Raw genomic sequence first — 18181 nt, 5'->3', positions numbered from 1 at the left:
CATCTAATATTATAATTTCAATATAGTTGATCTGGCATGTATTAGAAAGAGTGCATAAGAGGAGCTGTGCGATACAATCAATATCCTACTTACACCGATCATCACTTGTGACTTTCTTGCTCACACATCGTCCAGCAGTTATAAATCCAACCAATGTTGCCTCATTGTGTAGCCCACAATTAAACAGGCAGCAATTTATTGTTTTCCATCAATCCCACTGGCATTGATTTTCAATGGGATTGCTTCGCATCATGGATGCAGATTCTTTTTGATGGAGGAGGTTAATGTTTGTATGAGGAAGAGAAACAGGTATCAAATACAGTCCAGTTATTGTGGCACAAGAAAATTAAAGTCATCCACCTGCTAGGAAATGCTTTTTTAGTTTTATCCTGTTTCTTACCTTCCCTTCTCCAGTTGAAACTTGTCACTCCTCTATCTCCCGGGAACTGCTACCCGCAGATTGTGAATTTTTCCACCTCGGTTCCCCCCCGCCCCCCACACACCCCTCCCCATGCAGAATCCAGGGCTGAACCAGATAATTAAAGCAGCTGAAAATAATATTCATATTTATTTTTTTTAAGTCAAGATGGTCCTTATAGAGAGAAAATTCTACATTAGTTGCATTTAAGGGGAAGCTAGATAAACACTCGAGGGAGAATGGAATTGGTTTTGCTGATGGTGTTCGATGAAGAGGGATGGGAGGAGGATTGTGACGTCAGCATAGACCACATAGGCCAAATAGCCCATTCTATGCTGTACATTCTAATTAGTTGATTTCCCTTGGAAATGGGAGTCAAGGCCAAGTGTAGTCCTCAGGTGAAGCTGGCTTAGTGGCTGGTAGATTATAGGAGCAGAGGTTGCAGACTTAATGGAATCCTCATTTTAAAACCATACCTTCTCTGCTTATTTTTCCATCTTAAATTCCTATGTTTACATCCACAATGGAAAGGTCTTTGTGGATCTGCAGATAGAGAGGAAAATTTTCCACTGGCGGGGGAGGCTAGCTCAAGGGGACAAATCCTTAAAATCAGGCCATTCAGCAGAGAAGTTCAGCCAAAAGGTGTTAGAAGAGTGGAAATCTCTCCCACACAAAGCAGAAGATAGATTTGAAATTGTTAATTGAGTTGAGGTTGACAATGTTTGCTAGCCTAGGGCATTAAGGGATATGGAACCAAAAACAGGTGAATGGAGCTAGGATATAGATTGGCCATGATATCATGCAAAGGTGGAACAGGCTCAAGGGGGTAAAAGGTCTATTCCTGTTGCTATATCAACTTCTTATACTGTAATTACACTATCACACCAACGATGGCACGGAAGCACCTCCAAGGGAGAGAGGTATAATTACAACATGACAAGTTTGCATAGGCGGTTTCCATTATAAATTTGGACATACAAAAAGTTGATAGACTCATACACACACATACTGACAAAAGTTCTTGTCATCAAATGGGACTTGGGGTTTTGTGTATGTATTATATATTATAGGTCCTTTTAGAACAGAGGAACTGTTTCAGACTTCATAACATGTTGACATTTTCATGCACTTCTGATATCATTAACATAGTGGCCATCTTCTCTTTGGTCCTTGAAGCTTAACAAAACAAAGTAAAAAGACAGAAGTGTCATCTCAGAGCTGTCTCAATTTTCAGCTATGGGTTTTTCCCCTCCCAGGATTGGGAAGAGGAGAATGGGATGGATGCAAAAGTTTGTTTAAGTACAATGTATAGGTAGAACATAGGAGAACTGCTCACATGACTTGGTAATGCAAGTTGCATTTTGGTAACAGCGCTACTTCAGATAGTTATATATTAAATTCTGCACAATTTTTCTAAATTCTACATGTGCAAATTATAAAATACATAATTTTGCTTTTACTTAGGATTCATGTAAAGATGATCTGATATTAAATATAAAATTTTATAAGAAAGACTAAAATCTGAAACTGTGCAAAATTTAAGATAAAGGCACTTTAGACAGCCAGCTCTCGGTCACAATGGAGTCATTTCCAGAGAACTCTCCTCCAATGAGTTTGTCTGGATCATGCTGTTTGAGATGTCTGAAGTGTCCTGAAACATTTCTTCAGAGAGTTTTATACCCTCCGGCTCTATATTACCTGACACAGATCTTTCACCTTCCACAGTCTGTGTCTGTAAACCACATTGTGGCAAGGAATGTAAAAAACGCACATCATTAGTAGATGGCTTTGATGTCCTCCAGTTTAGTAAATGTATATTTGATTGGTCCACTCCAGAACGAGCGTCGAATCGAACTCCATTCTCCGTGAAAGGCAACTCTGTTGCTAACTCAGACCTCTGAAGTTCGTGCAAGCGCGACTGTGCATTTCGGATGGAAACAGATGATGAATTACCATTCGGAAGAGAGTATTTTGCATCATTTGTTGCACTTTCTGCAAGCTCCATTGTAGGTAAACTGGTTTCTTGAAACTTGGGTGGCAGTTGTTTATTTAATGGTCCATTAGAGATTTGGTTTGTATCCAAGGGGACACTTTGGCTAGTGCTGGATGAGGATTCACCAACCCTGGAGTTCTTCGAAAGCGGCATCACCAAGTCAGGTTTGGGCCCGACTGACGAATTGCCGTGGGCATTCCATTTGTTAACACGACTACCGGCCACAGGATGGAGTCCGTCCAATTGGCGACCTCGCTGGATTGGTGTGGGGAACATGGTGCCTTGAAAGACTCGGTACAAGTACCTAGAGAAAATAGTTTTCATACAGGGGAAAAAAAAACAATTGCAAGATATGAAAACAGAAATAAAGTAAACACTTGAGATTTCAGGGAAGACTAAGAGAACAATTCAAAGCCTCCTCTACCTACAGATGATCCATTCATTAATAATGAATATGCAATGTATTAGAAACATAGGAGCAGGTGTAGGCCATTCAGTCCTTCGGGCCTGCTCCGCCCTTCAAAAAAGATCATGGCTGATCGTCTAATTCAGTACCCAGTTCCTGTTTTCTCCCCATATCCCTTGATCCCTTTGGCATTAAGAAATATATCTATCTATTAACGGACTTATAACAAAAATACTGCAAGCTTGATACGTCAAGACCTGAAACATTAACTCTGTTTCTCTCTCCATAGATGCTGCCAGACCTGCTGAGTATTTCCAGCATTTCTTGTTTTTATTTCAGATTTTCAGCATCTGCAGTATTTTGCTTTTATATCTGGGTTGTGGATCATGGATTTATTCACCTGATGGGAAAGGGGAGGGGGAGTTTGGGGAAAACTCTGACAAAACCTGGAAGGCTCTGTGCCAAAGGGGGGAGAAGAGAAAGCTATGAGAAGTCGACAGCAGCTACAGTTGCTGACTTTCCTCATTGCTTCCAGTGCTTAAAAACACCCCTCTCCTTATACATAACCTTAAGTAACGCTCTGTCTGGAAGAAATTGAAGGTCCTGTTATTGGTGCTTATTTGAGTCATCACATTATACAAATTGTACAAGTAATTTCATAATACAGTAAGCACTGCAAATTCAATTTACAAACTTCAGGACCTGTAATACTATGTTTTACTTAGGAATGAGCAGTAGCCACTCTGCCTCTCAGTAGAAATCATTCCCTGGCTGAGGTTGGGCAGGTGACCTAGTCGGAAGCCACAAGCCACGCTTCGCTGTAAATGGCTGCTAGAAGTGGTTTGGGTCAACACCTTCGATAAATAAGATGAAAAATCTGCTATTTATGGAACTACAGGTGCATCCACCTCTCCACTGGGTTATCTGGTGTCCCACCAACGTACTGCACATCCCACAGCACTTTTTTCTTTTTGAAATAATATTCTGGAAAAATAGGGTAACTTATACATAACAGTGATTTCAATCAGAGTTTCTGCTCGGCACCTTCCTCCTTAATTTGCATCGACTTGTAAGCAACTGATGCCCAACCTAGTCTACCATACATACAGTGGGCACTCAGAGATGTAAAATTAAATTAATAATGCAGAGCATGGAAGGTGAAAGGCCCCACGGGGTAATCGTTGGGGCTGCGGTGGTTGGGGGTGGGGGGGGGGGGGGGGTGCAGGGGAAGGATGGCCTCTTTTTCCTGTGGCCGTCGATGGGGCATCACCCTCCAGCTCTGATGGTCCGCCCTACTGAGCTGGCGGGCTGCTCCGCTGCCGGTAAAACGCCAACTAGCCCAAAAAAAAACGGTCCTAATTGGGGCCTTAAGTATTTAAATTATCCCAGCCCAGATTGGGCAATTTCCCTAGTGGCAGGAATGCTTTGGGGAGCCGTCTCTCCCATGAGAGTCTCATGACTCTCCCTTATTTTACTAGCACGTCCCCACCCCCCTGTCTCCTCAGGGGCGGGAAAATTCTACCTAGTATGTTCAGTAGGATTTTGTTGGGTTTGTACCCAGTCTGTGTAATTTTAATTGAACAATGTAATCACAATGCAAGTTTAAATTACCTAGGTAACAAGGCTGCCACTGGTGTAAGAACACATATTAGATAGAACTTTGGATCGGCCAACAACCTCTGCATAGTCCAGTAGGGATTGGATGGAGGGTAGCAGGTAGGACAGATGGCATTATAACTTAATGCAACAGTGAAGAACAGGAGGATGCTGAAAGTAATGGAGGCAACATGCATCCAAGTCTGAAAACACAAAAGAAAACAATCTGATCCCTTAGAACGATATTTATATTACTGAATTATTTCAGTGTTAAGCAGCTGATAAACAGACGTTAGCCAATTCATGCAAAACAGAACATATTGACACTTGATCGGAAGTTTAAATGGAAATTCTAAATATATCAGCTCCAGTTTATAAAAGTCACCTTTAAACTTTAATTCCTATTCATTGTACATTGTGTAAGCTCGAAGGACCCAATTTTCAAACCCATCTTGACCCAAGAACATGAGGGTTTTTAGGAACAGGAAAGGGCTATTTGGGATAAGAAGTCCCTATATTATTGCTGGGCCCCAAACCTTAGCTACGGCCTTCTCAATATATGGGCCACACTTTAACTCTGTGCAAGTGAATGGGTTTTGAGTCGTTAAAATCTCATGCTATGCCTCAATCCCATCACTTATCAGAAACATATCTATTCGGAGGTTGAGTGTGCTATGGAAGCACACTGGTTAACTGCTTGCTCACAAAATTCCCGTGCTAATGTGAATGGGTTGAACTGCCTTAAAATACAGTACAGCCACAATAATTTGCATTTATACAGCTTTGTAATGTAGAAGATGTCCCAATGCAATTCATAGCAGCTTAAGGATAAAATGGAGGCCAAAGGAGGTGTTAGGAGGTGCGAACAAAAGTTTGGTCAAAGAGTTGTGTTTAAAGGAGGGTCCTAAATGAGAAGTGTGAGGGGCAGAAGGGTTGAGGGTGCCTGAAGCTATGCCTCACCAAATGGGAGCATGTAGGTGAGGAAGATGAGGGAACCCAGGGCAGTTGTTCGGGATCTCTGGAATGATAGTAGAAGAGTAGGAGGATAAAGGGTCAATGATAGGCTGGAGTAGAGATTAGGAGGGCAAAATACTCAAGAGAGAAGAAATGAAAGGTGGCATTATTGGACAACAGGAGTGGGAGAAGACAGGACAGGAGGGCCCAACAGAAATAAAGGACAACAGAATAAGCTGGGGTCTGGAGTAGCAGCTAAAATGCGCACACAGAGGAATTTTTACTCAAATATATTAAACACAGCATTACCAGATCAAATTAACACTGTTAAAAGATTTCTCCAAGGGTTAAGAAACTCCGGCATCTATAATACATTGCCCAGGGATAACTGTGGGTTTGTAAATACCAATAATCTAACTTAGAACATTCATTATGGTTCAGTACATAAACCGTGTCTGATATGCTTCCCAAATTTTCCAATATTACCAAGTTTTTTTTCCAAATGCAGCATGGCACGATCTCTTGACAGACGTGCAGGAGACGTGCGACTCAAATTGCAATGGAGTTGCTTACTACACTAGCATTAAGGAAGGAAAAGGATCCTGTTTAACTTTGGTAAGCAGTTACCCTCATTTTTCCTTAATGCTGAAGAATGTGATTCAGGTGACCAACAGTATAGTGACTTTATTTGAGGGCACCTTGCTGATAAAACTGATCCCGCATCCCTTGTGAAACAAATACTGGAAACATTCAGCAGATCTGTGGGGAGACACGCTGTGCGTTTCCAGCAGCTTTTGTTTTTGATTCAGATTTCAAGCGTCTGCAGTGTTGCTTATTCCGCAGACTGTCCCGTGCCAAAAACTCGGGTAAATCAGCTGGTTATAGCAGCTTAAAAATGGCACAGTATCTAGCTGTGCAAAGCGGAATATTATTGGGTTTTGCTGCGAAAATCCCCAATATACTGTGTTTTGTACAGGGAGCCATCCACAAGGACAACGCAGAGAAAAGTAGCACACATCCCGCAGCTTTTGTGAGAAACGTCAACCGGCAGATCAAATCTAAAAGGACAGTGCAGATAAGAAGTCACTCATTACCCAGGTTTTAGTTTCAATGCACAAGTGCATTAAGATAGTAAATAGAGCCAGTGTGGTGATGGGTGTTCCCCAAGTAAAAACATCAACATCTGAATCCTGGTAAGCCTGCAACAGAGAAGCAAAGTTTCGAATTTCAAAGCCACCCATGACTTTTTCTTGCAAAGCTGTAATTTTACTTGAATTTGCTGCAGCCAATAAAACCAGACATACCAGATACGGAAAGAAGAAGCAGACCAGACTTTGGTAGAGAGCATCAATCATATTCATCCAGAACATGTATGGCTTGTATTCCTAGAAGAGCAAAGTAATTAAAAGGTTGACTTTATGCAGAACTTGTGATTGCTGTTAACATAGCTTCAACTAATGCACAGTATTGGTTGTGTGACATTACAGTCTGCAGATAAATCTGTTCTTCTTAGGACCGGTTAGCTTGCAGTTAAATTGTTGTGGCTTTGTAAAACCTTATTTATTGATAACTGAAGGGTTGAAGAAATAGCCAAACTTTAGCTCCAATACACTTATAGGCAATTTAATATAATTTTTTAAATCAATTGTCTCATGATGGCTTCCATTTCAAATATTCTTCCTTATAGATTTAATGGTAAATCTCATGGATACACTCAACCAATAACATATGTAGTTCCTTGTTTAATACTTAAATTGTGAGGTAAAACAGTTGAACTAATATTTGAAAACAAACTTGAAAACTTTTCACCAGTACGGGACTCTGAAAAGGTTAGAAAAGGCTCTTCAGTGTTTGCATCACGTTAAGTGCCTGAATCACAAACAATAAACCTGGGTCGAAGAGCAGCTTTCCACTTTGGGGAAAGAAACAAAACAAAAAGAATGGATGACAGGTGTGATGTTCCTCATAGGTAGGATGTCTTTTGTAAAATTTGAGGACTAAACTGGCCTGCCTCACTTAGCTGAAGGGGTAGGTTTCTAAAGTTTAGCAGCAACTTGAGGGGAAAATAAAGATCTAGAGTGGGAGGATGAATAAAATTTTATCATGACCCTAGGAAGATGTACAGAATATATGCAATTGTGTACAATTTACTTTGCGCTGTCCTAGTAGATGTAAGGTATTCAGAGCATCACAAGGACAAAAGACCATGCCTACAAGTTTTGTCTGCCCGAGACCCACAGTTGAGACGAGGAGAATGTGGACAAACTTCAAATTAATAGCTAAGCAACAGAACTTCAAAAGTATTTAACAAAACTATCAATGATTTAACGGGAAAATGAAACCAGCATCTGAACATTGCATTCCTTAAAAACAAAATCACTAATTACTCTATTTGTATATGTGACTATGCATAGCTTGACTGCAAAGCATTTTTCCCAGGCTACAAGGAAGTCAGTTTGAGGTAACTATGCAGCTATTTCTTTTTGTAACTACTTTGGAACACAGCACCAGGAGTGGGCCATTCAGGCCCCCAAGCCTGTCCTGCCATTCAGTTAGATACATTTTGATGCCAACATAAACTGAATGGGGTTCCAAGGGCCAGTAAAACTGCTTGACTGAAAACACATGCTGAATTAAACTGATACTCAAGCTTTTGAACCTTCATATTTTGCTTTTTTCTTCCCCTTCAGGAATTGGGCTATGGTGCTACAGCACTGGGTGTCCTCGCTGGCATGCTCGTTCTTCATGCTTGAGCCTAGATAGCATGTTTTGGCTAATGTGCCCTCTACTCCCAAATAAGCTGTCAATGTGATCTTGGCCCAACAGATGTGCACTTCTCAACAACGATTATTACAGAGTGATCTGTGGCTGGAGGTCCAGCTGGCATTAGTCCCTGCCTCACTCCGAGACACTGACATCTCCTGAGGTCCTGGCTGAAAACTAGCTAACTCAGCACAAATCAGGGCCTGACTGCAGTTAGCACTTTATAAAGCTAGCTTCATTCCAAACACTAAATTTGAAACTACCTGAACACTCTACTTGACGGAACCTAGAAAATATTAGTGCTAAGAACCATGAATCTACCATTTGAAAATATAACTAGACTACAGAAGAATTGACTCCGATTTGTCTGCTGAGGTCATATTGCCACAAATTTTACAGACAGGGGCATTCTGAATTCCAGAAAGATTCTTCCATTTAAATATTTAGCATCTTGCTGCTCCGAAGAGTATTACCTCAGAATGCTGTCCACTCTTGTAAAGGTGAGGGAAGGCTACCAAGGTTTCTGCTGAAACATCCTTATCAAGTATTCCAGTGATGAGTTGAGGGAGTGATGAGAACAGAAGGTTAAAGAAGATAAGGTACCACTGGTCTATCATTGCTGATCCTGAGAATCCACAGAAGAACTGATACCAGAAAAGAAGGGCAACAAACATCTGGAAAAAAAAAGCAAAGCAAAGCTTGTGATTTGTGTTTGCTAAATTGAACAGTAAAATTGCGAACACAGTGTAAGTGAGTCAGTGAAGTTCAAACCATAGGGATATTATGTACTTGCTACAGCCCCTGAAGTAAATACCATGCAGAGTTACGAGTACACTATTAAAAATAAACCAATAGTTAAATAAGGGTATTAGGGTAGGTACAGATACAAATTAAATGACTGAAAAGGAATCTGAAAACGCAAATACAGAATAAGTGATAACAATAATATGTAGCAATAGTGAGATCATATTAGGGCTCTTTATAATTATGCCTCTGGGCATAATAGTCTTGCGACTAATTTTATATTAAAGGAGCTTTATAAATGCCTGTAATCGTAATTCAAAAGCAAAATATAGCGGATGCTGGAAATCGGAAACAAAACAGAAAATGCTGGAAATATTCAGTAGGTCAAACAGCATCTGTAGAGAGAAATACAGAGTTAACGTTTCAGGTCTGTGTGATGAAAAGCACTGCAGGCACAAAGTCACTTAGGGGTCCATGTATATAGATCATTAAAATGTCATGGACAGGTACAAAACACCCCAAAAAGTTTAATTCTGGCCTTTATATCTAGCGGACTAGAATATAACGGGTTAGAGTCATGGTGCAGCAATATGAAGCCTTGGTTGGACCACACCTGGAGTACTGAGCGTGGTTCTGGGCACCATACCCAAGGAAGGATATATTAGCTTCGGAGGGAATGCAGTGTCGATTTACTAGAATGATGCCTGGACTCTTAAGGGTTAAACTCGGTTTGCATTCCCTGGAATTTATAAAATTAAGGATGATTTGATGTAAGTTTCCAAGATAATAAGGAGAACAGACAGGCTAGATACAGAGAAGTGATTTCCGCTGGTTCTGGAGTGGAGGGCTAGTGGCCATAGACTAAACATTAGAGCCAGATCTTTCAGGAGTTAAGAAAGGGAACACTTCTTCATGCAAAGGGTGGTAGAAGTTTAGAACCCTCTTCCGCAAACTGCAGTTAATGCTAGATCAATTGTTAATTTTAAATCCGAGACTGATAGATTTCTGTTAATCAAAGACACTGAGGGATATGGGGCAAAGGCAGGTATATGGAGTTAGGTCACAGATCAGACATGATCTCACTCAATGGTAGAACAGGTTTGAGGGGCTAAATGGCCTTTACCTATTCCTATGTAAATACTGCTTGGCTTTAGGGCTGCCTTCCTCAGGTAAAGTGGGCAATCTAATTCCACCTTACTGAAGCTGGAACAAAAGTTTCTGGTTTTCACATGATCAGAGAAGTCATGCCATGCACCAGTGATAGGTGCGGAGAAGTCCTTTGGGACCAAGGGACAGAAAAGAAAACACAAGCTGAAGGTTACTTCAGGAGCACTTGTTTCACACTTGAGATTGGTGATTCATATAACACATTGCCACGTAGCGGATGGAAGGAAACTTGGCCGAGCCATTCCAAAATGAAATGTACAGATTCCAGATTCAACAGCAAGGTCAGGAAAATGGGTTTGGCACCAAATCAGTTTGAAAATGAAAACAGAGTGCCTTGTATATCCTGCTAAATGACACAGAAAACTGGAAGAGATGAGGATGTGGATTATTAGATTAGATTAGATTAGAGATACAGCACTGAAACAGGCCCTTCGGCCCACCGAGTCTGTGCCGAACATCAACCACCCAATTATACTAATCCTACACTAATCCCATATTCCTACCAAACATCCCCACCTGTCCCTATATTTCCCTACCACCTACCTATACTAGTGACAATTTTATAATGGCCAATTTACCTATCAACCTGCAAGTCTTTTGGCTTGTGGGAGGAAACCGGAGCACCCGGAGAAAACCCACGCAAACACAGGGAGAACTTGCAAACTCCACACAGGCAGTACCCGGAATCGAACCCGGGTCCCTGGAGCTGTGAGGCTGCGGTGCTAACCACTGCGCCACTGTGCCGCCCTATTAGTTTTCTTTTCTTTTGGGCCTCCTTATCTCGAGAGACAATGGATATGCGCCTGGAGGTGGTCAGTGGTTTGTGAAGCAGCGCCTGGAGTGGCTATAAAGGCCAATTCTGGAGTGACAGGCTCTTCCACAGGTGCTGCAGAGAAATTTGTTTGTTGGGGCTGTTGCACAGTTGGCTCTCCCCTTGCGCCTCTGTCTTTTTTCCTGCCAACTACAAAGTCTCTTCGACTCGCCACAATTTAGCCCTGTCTTTATGGCTGCCCGCCAGCTCTGGCGAATGCTGGCAACTGACTCCCACGACTTGTGATCAATGTCACACGATTTCATGTCGCGTTTGCAGACGTCTTTATAACGGAGACATGGACGGCCGGTGGGTCTGATACCAGTGGCGAGCTCGCTGTACAATGTGTCTTTGGGGATCCTGCCATCTTCCATGCGGCTCACATGGCCAAGCCATCTCAAGCGCCGCTGACTCAGTAGTGTGTATAAGCTGGGGGTGTTGGCCGCTTCAAGGACTTCTGTGTTGGAGATATAGTCCTGCCACCTGATGCCAAGTATTCTCCGAAGGCAGCGAAGATGGAATGAATTGAGACGTCGCTCTTGGCTGGCATACGTTGTCCAGGCCTCGCTGCCGTAGAGCAAGGTACTGAGGACACAGGCCTGATACACTCGGACTTTTGTGTTCCGTGTCAGTGCGCCATTTTCCCACACTCTCTTGGCCAGTCTGGACATAGCAGTGGAAGCCTTACCCATGCGCTTGTTGATTTCTGCATCTAGAGACAGGTTACTGGTGATAGTTGAGCCTAGGTAGGTGAACTCTTGAACCACTTCCAGAGCGTGGTCGCCAATATTGATGGATGGAGCATTTCTGACATCCTGCCCCATGATGTTCGTTTTCTTGAGGCTGATGGTTAGGCCAAATTCATTGCAGGCAGACGCAAAACCTGTCGATGAGACTCTGCAGGCATTCTTCAGTGTGAGATGTTAAAGCAGCATCGTCAGCAAAGAGGAGTTCTCTGATGAGGACTTTCCGTACTTTGGACTTCGCTCTTAGACGGGCAAGGTTGAACAACCTGCCCCCTGATCTTGTGTGGAGGAAAATTCCTTCTTCAGAGGATTTGAACGCATGTGAAAGCAGCAGGGAGAAGAAAATCCCAAAAAGTGTGGGTGCGAGAACACAGCCCTGTTTCACACCACTCAGGATAGGAAAGGGCTCTGATGAGGAGCCACCATGTTGAATTGTGCCTTTCATATTGTCATGGAATGAGGTGATGATACTTAGTAGCTTTGGTGGACATCCGATCTTTTCTAGTAGTCTGAAGAGACCACGTCTGCTGACGAGGTCAAAGGCTTTGGTGAGATCAATGAAAGCAATGTAGAGGGGCATCTGTTGTTCATGGCATTTCTCCTGTATCTGACGAAGGGAGAACAGCATGTCAATAGTCGATCTCTCTGCACGAAAGCCACACTGTGCCTCAGGGTAGACGCGCTCGGCCAGCTTCTGGAGCCTGTTCAGAGCGACTCGAGCAAAGACTTTCCCCACTATGCTGAGCAGGGAGATTCCACGGTAGTTGTTGCAGTCACCGCGGTCACCTTTGTTTTTATAGAGGGTGATGATGTTGGCATCGCGCATGTCCTGGGGTACTGCTCCCTCGTCCCAGCACAGGCATAGCAGTTCATGTAGTGCTGAGAGTATAGCAGGCTTGGCACTCTTGATTATTTCAGGGGTAATGCTGTCCTTCCCAGGGGCTTTTCCGCTGGCTAGGGAATCAATGGCATCACTGAGTTCCGATTTGGTTGGCTGTATGTCCAGCTCATCCATGACTGGTAGAGGCTGGGCTGCATTGAGGGCAGTCTCAGTGACAGCATTCTCCCTGGAGTACAGTTCTAGGTAGTGCTCAACCCAGCGGTCCATCTGTTTGCGTTGGTCAGTGATTATGTCCCCCGATTTAGATTTGAGGGGGGTGATCGTCTTGATGGTTGGCCCAAGAGCTCTCTTCATGCCATCATACATTCCTCTGATGTTTCCGGTGTCTGAGGCCAGCTGAATATGGCTGCATAGGTGTTGCCAGTAGTCGTTTGCGCAACGCCTAGCTGTTCTTTGTGCAGTACTTCTGGCTGCTTTAAGTGCTGCGGATGTTAAATCGCTGGGGGCTTTCTTGTAGTTCAAAAGTGCAATGCGCTTAGCGGCTATGACAGGTTCCAGCTCTTCATTATGAGATTGAAACCAGTCTGCATTTCTCTTCGCACTTTTGCCGTAGGTGGTCAAAGCTGACTCATAGATGGCGTCTCTGATGTGGGCCCACTTGGTCTCAGCATCCCCTGTGGGAGTGTTTTGAAGGGCTGTTACAAGTGAATTTAGAAATTTTTGTAACAGCTGTGGGTGAGAAATTCTGCTCGTGTTGATGCGCGGGTGGCCCTTCTGCTTGGAATGATGCAACTTCTTTGGTCTGAGTCTAACCTTGCTGCACACCAGGGAGTGGTCGGTGTCGCAGTCCGCACTGTGGAAGCTGCGTGTGATTTGAACACTGTTTAAGGCGGCTCGCCTTGTAACAATGAGGTCTAGCTGGTGCCAACGACGTGATCTTGGGTGCCTCCATGAAACCTGGTGACAGGGTTTAGTGTGAAAGAACGAGTTGGTGATGCAGAGGTTATGATAGGTACACAACTCAAGCAGTCTCTGCCCGTTCTCATTCATCCTTCCAACGCCATAGCGCCCAAGGCAGGAGGGCCATGAGTCATGGTCGGCCCCAACCCTGGCATTAAAGTCCCCCAGCAGGAATAGGTGTTCGGTGTTGGGGATGCTGCTAATGATGTTATGGAGTTGTTCATAGAACTGGTCTTTAGCTTCAGGTGCGGAACAGAGTGTTGGAGCATAGATGCTGAGTAGGTGTACTGGACCAGAGGTGGTGAGCAGTCGGATGGACAGTATGCGTTCCGAGCCATTTGAGGGAGGCTCTATCATGCTGAGCAAGGAGTTTCTGATGGCGAAGCCCACTCCATGCTGTCTTGGTTCTTCAGGATCCCTGCCCTGCCAGAAGAAGGTGTAGTCTTGCTCTGCTAGAGAGCCACTCGCGGGGAGGCGAGTCTCCTGAAGTGCTGCAATGTCCACATTGAGTCTACTGAGCTCGTTGTTAATGATGGCGGTCTTCCGAGAATCGTTGATTTGTGTAAGGTCTTCCGACAGGCCAGGACACATAGTTCTGACGTTCCAGCTTGCAAAGCGAAGGGCTGGTACCTTCTTTCCTTTTTTCATGTTGTTTGGTGCGGTGTATCAGTCCACCTTTCGGGCAATGACCCTGAGCTCCAAGCACCCATTGAAGCAGGCAGACTGTGGCGGGACAGAACCTTATTGACCGGGGGCTGCCCGGTTTGAGGCGGGCGGTAGCTGTCCAGTGAGGTGCAATGACCTCTCCCACCGACAAAGGCAACCCGTGGCGCCCAGTTTCTACGCCAACTTATCTGGACTTATAACCCGTAACTGCTGCCTTCCGTGTTGTTTCAGTCGCTGTGAGGCAACTATGGAGTGACCTCTCCATGGCGCATGCCTGGGCAAATTTATGGAGGTTGAGAGTTGCCCAGTCGTCAAAACCCCCCTCTCGGCCTTTCTGGTGGGGTCCAAAGGAGTGCAGGACACGACGTTTGGCACCAGTATGGCTGCAGGAACTGCCGGAAACATGCCAAAGGTGACACATGACCGCCTACGGGGTTCCGCTCCGGATTTTCTGTTAGGGTTTACTCCCTTAGCCTTGGTCTCTCCCGAGACGCCCACAAGGCAGTGGGGTTGTTGGGGCCCCTACACAGGTGTAGGATGGTGCCGGTGGGAGGAGGGGATGCAAGGGGGAGGGGTAGAGGGAGGGGGTGGTACCGAACTGAATTTTATAAGGCCGCTGCTGATTTGAAGAAAATGCCGCCATTTAAATAGTCGGGGTGGGCTACCCCCCCCTCCCCCGATCACATGGAGGAACAGGCTGTCTGTCCGTGTCCGGCAATGGTGTCAGCTGCCTGTGCACAGGCGCTGACACCATTTTTAAAGGGCTGCTAGCTCTATCTGCAAATTTCAATATTTAAAGAAAGATTAAATGAAATTAAATACATCATTTTTGCCCCTCTCCCACCCACTCCCCAATAACAATTAAATTAATTATTTGCCCTTTCCCCTCCCAAAACACTTACCTTTACCACTTGACCTTGCCTCCCCTGCAACTGCACAAAGTTTAAACTATAACCCTTCCCCTACACCCATGACATTAATGTGACCCCGTTCCGCTCCCCCCATCCACACACTGAGAAACTTACCTCTTCCCCCCCCTCACCACCAGTGTTGCACCTCGTTTCCCGGGATGGGGACCCACCGCGGTGGGACAGTAGGAGGTGAAATGATATTAATTAATTCAGGTATTTTAATTTATTTAAATGTTTAAATTGCGGTCCCGTTGCCAAGCAGCTGGGGAGCCGCCATGAGGCCTCACCACCACTGGCAATAATGGGCTGGGCCCTGCCGGCGTCGAGGTCCATGGCGGGCCTCACCTGGGGCCATCTTCAGGCACCAACCCCCCACCCCCCAACCATGGATCCTTAAAATCCAGTCCACCGTCTTAGATATTTCTTTAGTGTTTGTCATTAGTGGCTGGAAGAATAAATGATCAACTCCTCGTACATACAAAAAAATTGACCAAAAATGCTGGAAATCCAAAATAAAAACAGATAATGCATGGCAGCTCGATCAACATGAGTGAGAAAAACAGGTTATTGCTTTAGGGATTTCACTGACGAAAAGTTAAAGCTGAAACATTCATCAGTTCACCTCCAGCTTTTGCTAATCAACCTGCTGTATGTTTCTAGTATCTGCTGCTATCTTGCCTTATAAACATAATTATATTCTTGCCGGACAGTCCTAAATGGGTTTTAATTACTACTATTAACTGCTGTTGACATTTTACACATAGGTTGGCTAATTAAACGTGTAAGCAAGTGAGTACTTGAAGCAGTTGCAGTAGCTACAATTCATGGCATATTATTCAACAGAATAGTAGAGTGTTGGAATCAAATATGTGCACATCATAAAAGTAAAGCCTCACAGTCTCACCTGTCTATGGTATGTCTGGCCAGCTAACATTCCTCATGAGATACTGCATTTGTGCATTTGGCCAAATGTCTTACAGGAATCTGCTTAAAGCTACAAAGTTACTGACTGGCCTATAAAGTTGACAATTGGGAGTCCAATATAGGTGCTTATGCAGTTTATATTTTGGAGCCATTTTGTTGCTGTCACATCCAATGCACCATCAATCTACCCTCTACTTATGAATTAGTTTGAGTGACATGGTGAATATTATGCTCAAAGGTGGTGATAAAAACAACTTACTGCATTTTTATAGAAGAAGTAGAGCACCATGTTTGCAAGCCTGGAGTAACACCAATGACCATGGACCAGCAAGAGCTTTTGTAAATGTCGAAACCGTGCAATGGCAAAATCACTTGCCATTACTGCCTGAAATACAGAAAGGAAAATAACTGCACAGGGGTTCTCTGTACCAGGAGATCTCTATTTACTAAATAATTACACTTGAACCAGCAACAACAAATGGCAGCAATAACTTGTACTTAAATAACACCTTTGACAGAAAAATGGGCCGAGGTGCTTCACAAAGTAACAAAAATGGACATTGAGCCAAAGAAGGAGCTATTAGCAGGTGATGAGGTCAACAAGATGGGTTTTAATGAGTGTCCAAAAGGAACATGGAGAGATGGTGGGTTTAGGTAAGGAACTCCAGAATGGAGGGCTCAGGGGGCAGCCAACGTGGAGTGCAAGAAGAGGGGAATGCAAAGGAGCTCAAACTCAGAGAAATAGAGGGGAGGGTTGTAAGCAGGATATCGAAATAGGGAAGGGTGCGGCCATGACTGGATTTAAACACAAAGGTGAGAATTACACATTTGAGATGTTGGGGCATTGGGAGCCATTGTAGGCCAGTAAGAATAGGGGTGATGGGTGAGCGGGACTGGTGTGGGATACATGATGGGCAGCAGGATTTTGGATGAGATGAAGTTTATGAAAGGTGGGAGGCTGGCCATGAGAGCTTTAAAATAGTTGTGCCGAGAGGTGACAAAGGCACGAATTAGTTTTTATGGGGCAGGTGGGCTGAAACAGGGGCCACAGTGGTCTTTGTGACAGAGAGGATATGCTGTTTTAAGCTCTGCTTGGGGTTGAATAGAAGGCTAAGGTTGTGAACAGTCTGGTTCAATCATAGACGGTAGCCAGGGAGGGGAATTGACTCAGTGACAGGGGTACTGAGATTGTGGTGAGGGCCAAAGATGATGGCTTCTGTCATCCCAATGCTTAACTGCATGAAATTGCAACTCATCCATAACTGGATGTCGGATAAGCTGTCTGAAAATACACAGGCAGTGGAGGGGCAGAGAGAGGTGGTGGAGCTGCGTATCATCGGTGTATATATATTATATATGGAAGCTGACCTGTTTTCTGCAGAGGAAGATATGTCATCAAGGGACAATATGTAGATGATGAACAGTAGGGATAGATCCTTAGGGGACTCATGAGTTAACAGTGCAGGGAGGGAACAGTGGCCCTTGCTGGAGGTGCTAAGATGGAATAGGCAAGAAAAGCTCTGAAACATAGAAGGCAGAAATGTCACAAAACTGGAACAGATTACCTGCATAAATGGACTGTTTAGTAATATCAGGTAGTGGAAAGGAATGTAACTCTGCAACAAACTAAGACTAAGAGGAGAAAATTAACATCAGAATTCCGAAAGAAAAAGATAAAATGCTGGAAGTCTGTATCTAAAAGAGAAAGGCAGTTTGGGAGAATATGAGAATAGAATGGCAGGCAACATAAAAGGGAACTCAAAAATGTAAATAGTAAGTGGGTAGTAAGAGGTGGAGTGGGGCCTATTAGGGACAAGGAAGATAATATACGCATAGAGGCACAGGGCAAGGCTAATATACTTAATGAGTACTTTTAATCGATCTTCACGAAGGAAGTGGAATCTGACAAAATATCGGTAGAAGCGGACAGAGTAGAGGCAATGGATACAGTAAAAATTGAGAGGGGGGAAGTACTAAAAAGACTGGCTATGCTTTGGGTAGATAAGTCACCAGGTCCGGATGGCTTGCATCCCAGGTTGCTAAAGGAAGTGCGGATGGAGATAGTGGAATGGTTGCCATAATCTTCTAATCTTCCCTGGATACGGGGGAGGTGCCGGAGGATTGGAGAGTAGCAAATGTGACACCCTTATTCAAGAAAGGGTGTAAGGACAGTCCTAGCAACAACAAGCCAGTTAATTTAACATCAGTGGTGGGTAAGGTTTTAGAAACAATAATCAAAAAAAAAAATCAACAGGCACTTGGAGAGGTTCGAGTTAATTAA

At 44.0% G+C, this 18181-nt stretch overlaps 1 protein-coding gene across 4 annotated transcripts in view; it reads right to left on the bottom strand.

Annotated features, from left to right (window-relative positions):
- Positions 1 to 491: 491 nt before the first annotated feature.
- The window catches only part of atp10a (ATPase phospholipid transporting 10A), a 365726-nt gene continuing 348036 nt past the window's right edge, over positions 492 to 18181 (bottom strand). For 2 of the 4 annotated variants that reach the window (XM_068033280.1, XM_068033281.1), the window contains 6 exons: positions 16160 to 16285; positions 8604 to 8804; positions 6672 to 6752; positions 6462 to 6566; positions 4429 to 4616; positions 492 to 2715 (listed from right to left, as the gene is read on the bottom strand). In XM_068033280.1, coding sequence (XP_067889381.1) covers positions 1992 to 2715; positions 4429 to 4616; positions 6462 to 6566; positions 6672 to 6752; positions 8604 to 8804; positions 16160 to 16285 — 1425 coding nt within the window. In that variant the 3' untranslated portion in view covers positions 492 to 1991. The remainder of the gene's footprint in view (positions 2716 to 4428; positions 4617 to 6461; positions 6567 to 6671; positions 6753 to 8603; positions 8805 to 16159; positions 16286 to 18181) is intronic. The other 2 variants (XM_068033283.1, XM_068033284.1) reach the window with 1 other exon arrangement.

This window comes from Heterodontus francisci, chromosome 6, assembly GCF_036365525.1.
Source record: "Heterodontus francisci isolate sHetFra1 chromosome 6, sHetFra1.hap1, whole genome shotgun sequence".
Taxonomy (NCBI): Eukaryota; Metazoa; Chordata; class Chondrichthyes; order Heterodontiformes; family Heterodontidae; genus Heterodontus; species Heterodontus francisci.
The sequence above is the reverse complement of the archived record's forward strand: the minus strand, read 5'-3'. Positions and strand labels throughout refer to the sequence as shown.